This window comes from Cryptotermes secundus, unplaced genomic scaffold (assembly GCF_002891405.2).
Source record: "Cryptotermes secundus unplaced genomic scaffold, Csec_1.0 scaffold50, whole genome shotgun sequence".
Classification (NCBI taxonomy): Eukaryota; Metazoa; Arthropoda; class Insecta; order Blattodea; family Kalotermitidae; genus Cryptotermes; species Cryptotermes secundus.
The window spans coordinates 161,943-174,125 of record NW_019721758.1 but is presented as its reverse complement, the minus strand read 5'-3'; the positions used below and the strand labels follow the sequence as shown (position 1 = coordinate 174,125).

The 12,183-nt window shown below is 40.3% G+C and overlaps 1 protein-coding gene across 5 annotated transcripts in view; it reads right to left on the bottom strand.

Moving 5' to 3' along the window:
- Positions 1–6,180, bottom strand: part of LOC111875599 (protein kinase C-binding protein NELL1) — a 238,612-nt gene extending 232,432 nt beyond the window's left edge. For all 5 annotated transcript variants that reach the window (XM_023871964.2, XM_023871965.2, XM_023871967.2 and 2 more), the window contains exon 1: positions 5,709–6,180. In XM_023871964.2, coding sequence (XP_023727732.1) covers positions 5,709–5,760 — 52 coding nt within the window. In that variant the 5' untranslated portion in view covers positions 5,761–6,180. The remainder of the gene's footprint in view (positions 1–5,708) is intronic.
- Positions 6,181–12,183: the final 6,003 nt, after the last annotated feature.

Genomic DNA, 12,183 nt, shown 5'->3' with positions numbered 1-12,183 from the left:
TATAAATTTGTATATGTGGCGTATGTTTCTTGTCTGGGCGTATAAACATTCGGTGTGTATGGTATGTTCTACACTGTGCGGTGATTTGAAAATGAACGCCAAACCACCGCAGAGTGTAGAACATAAAATACACATCGAACGTTTATACGCCCAGATAAGAAACGTAAGTCACATTGCAAGTTTCATATATAGGATACAAAGAGTGGGGGGGCCGCGCCATTATCAAGCGGTTAGTCGCTGGCTTCCCATCGCGGTGGTCCGGGCTCGATCCCGGACCTGGTCAAGTGGGATTTGTGGTGCACAAAGTGGCGCTGGGGCAGGTTTTCTCATAGTATTTCGGTTTCCCCTGCCAATCTTCATTCCACCAATTGCTCCACAATCACCCTCACCTATCATCTGGGGATGGTACAATAGGCCAGAAGTGGTCGCAGTACAAGGGACTTAGTCACACCCCACTAGCATTAAAAAAAGTTAATTGCGAGTCTCCACCTTAAAGTGGGACACTGTTTCCTTTCGCGTATTTTTGAAAGAAATAGAGAACTTTGGCAACTGAGGAAGCATCGTCAAATAAATCGGAACCAAAATTGTCTGCAATGCATGTAGGGTCCAGTTTATTCCTTTCTTCATCTACTGGATGGTCAGAAACAAGATTTACTTAATGAATTTTGAGCAAGAATACCGAATATTAACTGGCAGAAAAGCAGTAACTCACAGGTGTATAGGTTCATGGAATTAAATTACTCGCACGAAAAAATGTCTGTGCCGAATGACTGAACCGTGAATAACAAAGATTTTGCTGCAAAATAAGCCTATATGACACCCTGAAAATTTTATTGCATGCATTAATCGGAGCCGAGATAGAGTCATTATATTAACTGGGCGTCTCCATGCATAGCGGGAGAATCTGAGCCCGATTTCAGGCAGAGAAACAGACTTCTCCCTCCTTCATAGCATCCAGACCGGCTTTGGGACCCACCTAGCCCCTCGTTTGGTAGTTACCGGGGGCTTTTTACCCGGAAGTAAAGCAGCGGCGATGTGAAGCTGACTACTCACTTCCAACTAGTGCAGAGGTTAAAATACATTAAGCTACGTCTCCACCCACAGTACGTCTTGAAGGCGTGGTGTTTGTTGAAACACAGGGACAATGTTACCTCTGGTAGTTCGAACGTGCCGAACACAGTGACCGCACGGTCTAGGGCACCAATCGTTTTCGCTCACTCGAACACTGGGGTTGTGTCTTCGAATCCCACTCGAGGAATGGATGTCTGTGTGTTTTATTCTGTGTTTGTGTTGTTTTGCGTGTAGGTATTGGCTTTGCGAGGGCTGATCCCCTTTCCAAGGAATCCAACCAACTCTGTATAGGATTAAGAAAATGAAAAAGCGGCCAAGATCCAAAGGGCTGTAGAGCCACAGAGAGAAAAAAAGAATTAGAACGTTATGTGCAGAACAAGTACCGGTGGCTCTGTACATTTTCCCGGTTACAGAGGAATATTTTTCCTATACAGTTCTCACATGCGGAGAACATCAGTGCTGATATACAGTCTCGAAATCCCATATACGTAATTATTACTGTTTCTGTCATGGAATATCAAAGCACTGAGAGAGAAATAAATAAATAAATAAATAAAATCGAATAACAAATACTTCCACCAGAGTTCTAATTATATATCTTTTTTCTTAGAGACTTAAGCCGATGTAATTATCCTTACTTACTTACTCATGGAGCTGAGCCCTTCTGGAGGAGCCGCCAATTCTGCAGCTACTCAAGAATTTCCCACCCTTTTATGGAACCCGAAGGTTCATTACCGTGTTCACAAGAGCCCTCCACTGGTCACTATCCTGAGCCAGATCTATCCAATCCATACCATCCCAGCCTATCTCCCTAAGATCCATTCTAATATTTTCCACCCACCTACGCCTTGGTCTTCCCTGTGGTCTCTTTCCTTCTGGCTTTCCCACCAATATCCCATACGCATTCCTCGTCTCTCCCATTCGTGCTACATGACCTGCCCACCTCATCTTCCTTGATTTGATTATTCTAATTATATTTGGAGAAGTGTGCAAGATATGAAGCTCCTCATTATGATGTAATTATCCTATAGACTGAAATTACAAAGGGTGGTGTAACCAGTTATAATATTCTTTTCAGGGTTCCTATGACTGTCTAACATCCAAAACTTGCCGAAATTTACAAGTGTCCGGTATATAAAACGACATGTGGGTCCTTTTTATGGAAAACGAATTTGAAGAATTATGGGAAAAAGTGTTCCTAAATTATTTAAGATATTACACTAATTTTATTCTGTAATATCTGTGAAGAACTACGATATATAATCAGTGCACTAAATCGCCAGCACATACTCGAACCCAGCTCAAGAATTTCTACAATATAAAACATCAGTCCTAATTATTACATCACACGTTTAGATAATATCAGTTGATAAAATGAATTAACTTAATTTTAATTTGGCAAAACCAAACTGCATTTTATGATTAGTATATTTTGATAAAGTATTCAATAGGACTTGACTCATAATCATGATACATTGACGAAACTTGGTACTTGGTGAAATCTAAATTATAAGATTTAAATTGTATTATGATTCCTAGCAGTCCAACATTACTCCTACTTTATATTACATTCAAATATAATTGATAAATTTCTTAGAAGAGACTCTGCACCATTATTGATACATATAATAAAATATAGATATTATTGAGAATATTTAAACTTCCTAAAAAAGATTAATATTTAATCAAATAAAGTGAAATAAAATAAGTACGGTGAATTGAGGCTTACGAAGAATCACAATGAAGGAATTGGGAAAACCGTAGATGTATTTCGGTTTCACTACGAAAAACTTATGAGCTAATTTCATGCGGATGTTCACGGTGTTAGACTTTTATCTTTAACACTTCAGACAGCCACTTCGTCTCACCATTGCTTCACACATTAGCCTTTGAAACATCCCTGGCAGTCAAATGACACTAGTTACTGCTGTGTTTCAAATGGCCCAATTTGTCTGATGAACGTATAACCGTGGTATATAATAGGTTTGTTTTACGTTTTACATATCATGTAATATTTCAGTATGTAATATATCAGGTAAGACAGAGTTGCAGGTTTTAGAGCCGGTTAATTAAGTATAAACCAACTCAACAGCAGACTACGAGACTGTTTCAAAATACGTTCAATCGGTGGATTGTCGCTCTAGAAGTTTCAATCTGGCTTGCAGTCATAACGGAACATATTCTGACATGACACCTAAACACCAGAAGTGTGTAGTCAGGAAAGCACAACAGAAACGCCTGTTGCTAGGCAACGGTTAGTTAAACAAATTTCAGAGACGACGAATACGCTTGTAAAACTCATTTGCCCGGAGACTGACACACGTTTCATGGCAACAGAGAATAACAGAGGACTCAGTTGTCCGACTGAGTGTTCTACATTCGGTCCGCATAAAGTTAGTTCAGTCCGAGATTGAGACAACAGTGAGAGAGTTCCAGAGGACTGAAGATTCAATAGTTGAAGTGTTACTAAGTAACGACTAGTAAGCAGACGTTCAAGAATTCATTTTGTGTCTTACGGTTACAGTAATCCTCAAAATGTTACGATTAATTGTAGTTACGACTTGTGATTATCCAGTAAATCGATTCACCAATTCCGAACCCCATCTACAAGTCACTAATACATATGACAATGCCAATTATCTGATTCAATTTATTTTCACATGCATATATAATCTTAACTTTCAGAAGTACATAAAGACGGGGTTTCTTAAGATAATCAAAAGCTCAGGATCTCTGCAGTTAAAGTTCTTTCTGTGCTTAATCCTCAAACCACGTACACATATGGGGGCTAGGGTATAAACTCCAAGAATTGTTAATCATTTCTTTAGTTAAAAGTAAGTGGTCAGCTTCAAGCTCTGGACTCTTTATTTCTATTGAAATAGATACCCATATTCAGTTTACGGGAGGCTGGATGGTATCCAGAGGCAATGGATGAAAGTCCCTGTCGGGACATAACCCAGATTCTCCAGTTCATTCCGCAAGCAACGCACACATTCACTTCTTTTCATTTATCTTACATACCTTTTGGAATATGAAAGTTGTGGGAGGCAATTTAAGTTCGGTTTGTTACGTGTCTAAATACCTTGAACACATGAGTCATGGATGCAGGATACCTTGCCCAAATCTGTTACCAATAACGTTAATTTTATTTACTCGGATGTATCTATGAATTACATTCAGTCGAGATAAATCACTTGTAAGGGTTTAACATTTTTAACAATTTAAATTACTTTCTAGATTAGTGGGGGGTGGAGTCCAGCTGGATCCACTCGGCACGGCAGACACTGATTGGCCTAGTGTAGCCTGCTCCGGGTGATTATGATGATGGAGAATTTGGTGGAATGAAGATTGGCACGGGGAAACCGAATTACTCGAAGGAAACCCGCCCCAGCGCAACTTTGTCCACAACAAATCCCACTTGATCAGACCCGGGATCGAACCCGGGCCGCCGCGGTGGGAAGTCAGTAACTAACCGCTTGACCTATGGCGCGGCCACTCAGTTTATAGATTATCCAACCTCGTATCACTACAAAACTCATCCGTACCCCCGTTATAAAATCATTTTCCATCCTTGGATTGAGATATCAGATAGATTAGAATGTAATAAACCAAACTCAGCAATTTCTATATACCATTCAAAATAGTATATACTCGTATTTATTCCTACAAAGATTCATATTTAAATAGGTATATCGAAGCGTTCCGAGAATTCTAAGTCTCGTTTGTAATAGTTTCATTTCAGTCTCACAGTTACTTGCGTTGACTTAATCTATTTATCTGTTTATAATGGCAGAATTAGTTACAACAAAGTCAAGTTGCAGAAAGTATCAGCCATATGGCCTGAATTTGATTAGATCAAGTGCATTATGTGAATGTGAATTCCAAACAATAATTCTCCTCATTGATTTTCTTGGGTCATTTTACGAAACCTTGAATTATACGCCGCTAGGCAGGATGGCTGTCGATGATTTTGAATATTCTTTGAAGAAATCGGTTATAGCCCACGCCAAGTACTGCCTGAATATTTGCCTACCGGAATTGAGGTTAGAGAAAACATATCCGGACAGTCTGTCTTCGTTCTGAGATTCAAATCAAGGGACCTCTGAGATCTCTGCCACAAGCGACATCAGAATTTTCCTTCCATATATAAGTCTGAAGACCGTATTAATTTATTTAAATTTTGAGGTTTTCACGGCGATGACTATGAAGAAAGTCGTCTTCTGGGATCTGGCGATGTGTATTCTTCGTTTTAACCGACGTTTCGGAGGAACATATCGCCTCCATCTTCAGGGCAGTTGAGTTGCGTGCGAATAGAGATAGCTGTAGCAGCACTGCACGCACTAATCATTCAAGTGTATCAGAGGCAAATGGACAGTGTGTTATAAAGTTATACCATTTTCTTTTAATATTACGTTTATGCACAGTTACGTGTTAATATTGATGACATTTTGGCGGTAGATATGATCAGTTGTCAAATGCCTACTGGAATCAGAGTCGCATGGGGCAAATGCCGGTACATGCAGTCGCAGTGCTAGCACAAATACACACACATACTACGCAAACTATGTAGAAGCAGAAAAGCGTTAAGTACTGTTCTAAATACTAAAACAACTAAAAGGGAAGCCGGCTCGTTTTACCTGATGCAATCCATGTGAGGGCACTCCAGGAGGCAAGCAGCCAGCAGGCCATGATGGGGCCCCGAAACCCCGCCAGCCCCCGGAGCCGGTGCCTCTGCCTGTGCTGCCGCCCCCAACTCCACCACCACCGCCCCTTTACCACCTCCAGACTGCTAACGAATTATTTCTTCCCTTTTCGATAATTCAATTATTATACAAAAAACCACCATTTTGATTCGTCAGTATCTCCTCTTTTTTTTTCTTCAATTATTTATTCTCTAACTCCCAAATATATATTTTCTCTATCTTTCTTATAATCAAAATATAACACTGCAATATCACTTCTACATAACACTGTATTTATTTTAAAAATAAATTTTATATATTGCAAAATACACTGTCATAATATCACTGCACTTGCACTGTGTATGACCGCGAACAGTCTACTAATACTGAACTGCACGGCATGGCTCTGCTCGCAGGCGACAGAGGGTCTGGCTGCCACTGCTGCAGGCCGACACCAGCGCCTCGTCGGTGAAAAAGAAACACCCGACCGAAACGATCTCGGAGACCCCTAGCGGTATGATGCTTATTCACCAATCAATGTAGCTTTTGGGCGTCGGAGGGAGAAAGAGGGACGACGTCGGTTTTGAAGGGGAGATGCGGGTAGAGAGGGAGCGCAGACTACACAACCCCCTCGGCTCAGCAAACTACCCTCTTACGCTATTATTGCAATTATAATGGGCATTCTTAACATTCATAGCCAATTCTCTAAAGAGAATTTTTACAAAAGTAGCGAACGTGTGACATAGAAAACTGAGAAAACTCCTTTCTTCCGTATTTCAAAAGAAAGCAAATGGAGTCATATTGAACTAATTAGCGGCATAACTACGTAAAAGACTTAATTTTAATGAGCTCTAGGGAATTAATACTCTAAACAACTAGCGGCATATGAAATCCTATAACCGTGTATTGTACTCATCCACGATCGGGAATGATAGAGTAGCTCTAAGGCCTTTTCCGGAACTTTCTCTCGATTTTGCCTCCAGCCGACTTCAAGTAATCGTGGAATTCCATTTGCATAAAACTCTGCTAACAGCAGCATTTGCTTTTATGTACAGGAATGGAAATAACTTTTCAGAACTAGCTAGACAGCCCAAAAAAGTAAGAGAGCCAGGAGAATATCTACGCGTGTTGTAAACAAAATTATTACAACGCAAGTTTGGGAATTCTTTCCGACATGCACCATTGTTGTGAACGATAGTTTCGAAGTCTTGAACTGTAAATAACTTCATTAAAAAAATACTCTCTGGAACCACCTAGACGAAATCTACCGGCGTCTGTCCTCATGAACGGTCCGGTGTATATGTCCATGATCTTTATTTGTGTACACATATGTAGAATAGATAACTTGAGCACAAGAGGATCCATATTTACCATGGCGAGAGCTATAATGATATCCGAAATCAATATTGTAGCTTCGAAACAGCCATTGTGGCACGTCTTTCTGACACGTTCGTGTTTTATGACGAAATTCTTAGTAAACATATTATTACGTGGGTACTGTTTGCGTTGTGATGCATGACTCCGCAGAGGATCTTTAGAAAAATAAAACACAAAATTGAAGAAAAATGGGAATACACCACACATCACTCACTCACGGAGCTGAGCCCTTCTTAAGAAGCTGCCAACTGTGCAGCCACTCAAGAACTTCCCAGTATTTTATGGAACCCGTAGGTTCAATGCCGTGTTCACAAGAGCCCTCCATTGGTTCCTATCCTGAGCCGGATCAATCCAATCCATACCATCCCAAACTATCTCTCTAAGATCCATTTTAATACTGTCCACCCACCTACGTCTTGGTCTTCCAAGTGGTCTCCTTCCTTCCGGCATTCCCACAAATATCCTATATGCATGTCTCCTCTCCCCCATTCGTACTACAATACGCCACACATTAATAATATAAATTAGAAGGACCGTAATTAGTAAAAGTAGATTTAAACAGCTTAGAAATAGGATTGATCTGGCTCATGAAGGGGCCAGTGGTGGGTTCTTGTGAACAAGGTACTGAACCTTCGGGTTCCATAATATATCTGGAAATTCTTGAGTAGCTGAACGACAAGGAGCTTCTCAATAAGGATTCTTCTCTATGGAGTTAGTAAGTTAAGGGCTTAAATGTAAGTTTTTAAGCAATTTTTTTTTTGTGTGTCAACCCTTGAAAACCTAGATTTACCCTAATAAGTAGGCTTCCCCTCAGAAAGCTGGTTGCTCCCGCCTCCCGGTTCTCATTCTATGACGACTGTCAGCAGAGTTCACGGTTCTCCTAGCATTAAGTTTCTTACCAGTCAGCGTGCCTTATCAAGGATACCAGCAACTAGCAAGGGATCGCTGTATTTGTATTCGGCAAATACCAATTCGAATAGCGCTCCAGCTACAGAATATTCTGACTCAGCTTCTTCGTGATTTCTTCAGTCTCTCCAAGCGAATGTCAAAACAGACCACGAACCTGCCATTCTTCTTCTTCCTCTTCTTCGATACTGGCCTGACAAAAGTAGTGGTCTTTGCCCAACGAGTTCTTTTTCTTTCCATTTGCTGTCTTAGTTAAGCCGCACACCGGCATGCGTCAAGACATGTAACAGTCAAGACACGATATCTGAGACATGATGCAAAGAAAGGAGCACAGTTGAAACAAATGAGATTATGAAAACCGCAGCACACCGTCTGAGTCATGATGTCAGCATCATTATTATTATTATTATGTTAGGATTTCCGATATTACCAACATTATTTTGTTCCACCGTTGCAGATTGTTTGATACAATTTCCGCCCTTATTCAGACAGCTCGGAAGTGAACTTCCAAACGTTGGGCGGCATACCGGATCCCAGTTTTGCACATTGGGCTTGTGGTAAATGAGAGTATGACCAGATGAAACCACTTCCGGTACTAAGCACGCGAGAATTCTTCCACGGTGCGCGAATATTCTCCAGCTGCTAACTTGAATCTGAAGGGTCAGCAAGCTAAACTTCAAAGTATTCAGCATGGAATCCCTGGAATAATAGTATAATAGCAATTTGTTTCCGAAAATGCTGAGAAAGTCTAACAAGAGAAGAGAAATCTTATGAAATGGGTTATAGGTTACGTCCTGAAGCATAGTTTGGTAGTAAATCATTTCCCCCTGCAGAGCGGATTGTTATATTCTGTGTGTGTGTGTGNGGGGGGGGGAGGCAGAATTTCCTTACCAACATTAATAGCGTGACTCTATGGTACAGCTCTTCGCACTGCACCAGTAATAGACTTCTTTTGCAGCAAAGAATTTCGGCTAAATCACAAGTTTGCTCTAAGCTTATAGTTAAGGGGAATATATTTGGAATTTAGAGTAAGGAAAAGGAATTGAGAGAACCCCTTTATAAGTTCAAAAGCTTCATACATTATTGCTGAGACATGCAAAGTAATTTTCCATTCTCCCTCTCACTTCCTCTGTGCCTCTTTCGCTGTTCCTCTCTCTGAACTGTGCTCGGGAAAACTAGGTCCGGATCGATGTGAACAGATTTGGCGGCCGGCCGGCCGGCGGGTGAACTCTTCCTGTGTATGGTTCCAGACAGAGATACAAACAGGCAGACAGACAGACAGACAGAGAAAAATAAGATATCTCTCCGTTCGATTCTTCTCCCTATCGTTTGATTTTCTTTTCTTCTCGTATTCTACTTTATGTTCTACCCACTGCATGTTTCGTCATTTTATATTGTTATCTTCAGATGGATCCACAGCATAAACGACTACTTGCTTATAGTCAAATTAGGTACTTTATTATGATGTAAATTATTATAATAATGTAGGCCAAGTGCTGTTCGTTCTATATTGAATGTGGTAAATATAACCTTAAAACATTAAAATAAATATATTTAAAGTACAATTAAACTTGCCACATTTTGATATATATGGAATATTGTAATTGTGAGAATTTTGAACGAAGGGACAAAATGGACTATATCAAATTTCTTATTAAACATTGAAGCAAAGCACATCATATAAGATTAACAGCGCTTATGTTGCATTATATTTAAAGAAAATGAATGTTTCATGTAATTAAATCCCCCAGAAAATGGCGATGTTACATGCCGAAATATACAGTTGGTATCAGAACCATTTATACTCGTAATGCAATGGGGCTGTTGTTAGAGCTTTGGTTCTGTTTTATATTTTGTATAGGGACAGGTAATAACATGCTTGAAAAGGTGCAACAATCATACATATGGCGACAGTGCAAAATTTTGAAATTATGTCATACCAATCTAGCATCGACAAAATATGTACTAAGGTACTAAATATTTTCCTAAACATTCCTAACTATAATAATAATAATAATAATAATAATTGTTATTATGTAAACTGCATAATGAGGAGCTTCATAACTTATACTCTTCTCCAAGTATAATTAGAACGATCACGTCAAGGAGGATGAGGTGGGCAGGTCATGTAGCGCGAATGGGGGAGACGAGGAATGCGTATAGGATATTGGTGGGAAAGCCAGAAGGAAAGAGGCCACAGAGAAGACCAAGACGTAGGTGGGTGGACAATATTAGAATGGATCTTAGAGAGATAGGATGGGATGGTATTGATTGGATTGATCTAGCTCCGGATAAGGATCAGTGGAGGGCTCTTGTAGACACGGTAATGAACCTTCGAGTTTCATAAAATGCTGGGAAATATTTGAGTAGCTGCAGAATTGGCGGCTCCTCCCAAAGGGCTCAGCTCCATGAGTAAGTAAGTAAGTAAGTAAGTAAGTAATTTGTTATTATGCAACATACATTTGAGAGCAATAAAAATGGATATGTTCGCATGAATATTTGCAGAAGACTGAAGTAAGTTACCCCATGAGCTACTGGGTTTTATTGCTGTACTGTAAATTTACATACAAACTCCGTGGTTTCAGTCCGCTAGCGAACTATACCGACCGAACGACCGCCGCTTGTCAGCGAAGTTAGCGCCAACTTTAGCGGATTGAGGGTGTCGCGTGGTCAGCGCAACGAATCCCAACGGCCGTTCATTTCGGTTTTCTAGACCGGAGCCGCTACTTCCGTGAAATAGCTCCTCAGTTATCCTCACGAGGCTGAGTGGACCCCGTTCCATACCCACTACTTCTCGGAAAATCTGGTAGCGCCGGGAATCGAACTGGATCTGTAACCAGAACCACTGACCACTAGATCACAGAGTTACATAATCTAAATAAAATATTAAAACACGCAGTAGACCTGCATACCTTAATGGGATTTGGGCCTCATGTGTTATTCCCCGAATTTCTTCTTTAAGAATGACTGTATAGGCCTCTAAGGTAAAACTTTATCATCGTATTGCAGAATCGTTTCTGAAAATTTCTAGCTCTTTGCAGTAAAGGTCGTTCATCGCAAAACAATTTATTGTTTGATTCTGAGAACTAAACTATTAACGAAATTACCTGCCTTCATTTTCAATGTTTGAGACTCACCTTCATCCCCATAAATTCCTTCTACGTCACAGTACATACTTTCTACCAACTATATGTGACGTAATTAAAATAAATTCCCGAATATCTATGGAACCTGTTATTTTAGTTTATTAAGGCATTCACTGTTTTTACGGTGCCACAATATTCAACATTCTCTTTAAAAACGTCCGCCGATGGATTCGGTTCTTACCCAATATAATTCACACTTTTAAGTCACGAATACCTGTTCTAATACCACTCCTTTATCGACGCCCAGGTGTACGAATCAGTAATCCAGATATTTCGAAAGTAATGCAGCGACTGGCGCGTTGGTTTAGAATGGATGGAACTGATGTGTGAAGGTGAAATTTCAAGGCTCGGGGTGAATATGGTGATAGATCACCTGACACCTGTATCCATAATACGTCAAGTCCAGACTCATGCAACATGACGTTACGGTAATTGTAACCTGCATCGTACAGCTCAAAGTAATTTGTCAATGCGCATATTAACCCATTTACACTCTAACGCGTTTTCATTTCAAACTTATAATCGGGTTAAATTCGGTTTTTGCTTGCTACAATTCAGCTCTCCCCATATATAATCAAAATATGCAAATTTTTCAGAGTGACGTATTAACGTTCCATTTATTTAAAATCAAACTAAATTATGGGATTAATGTTATACTACACTATCCTGTTGCCGGTCACGGTAGCCGAGCGGTCTAAGGCATGTACTGTCTTCGCTCGATTGGAAACCGGGATCGTGGGTTCGAATCCCACTCAGGGCATGGATGTTTGTGTGCGTTTTTCTGTGTTTGTGTACAGGTAGAGGCCTTGCCACGAGCTGATCTTCCGCTCAAGGAGTCCTACCGTATGTGTAAGATCTAGAAAAACCGAAGTGAACGGAGAAGTTCATGGAGGAAGGCCTAGGCCCACTGGGGCTGTAGTGCCAAGGAAAAAAAGAACAGTATCTTGTTACACTGTGTTCTAAATTATCACTCACACATCTTAGTGCCACTGTGCAATTTC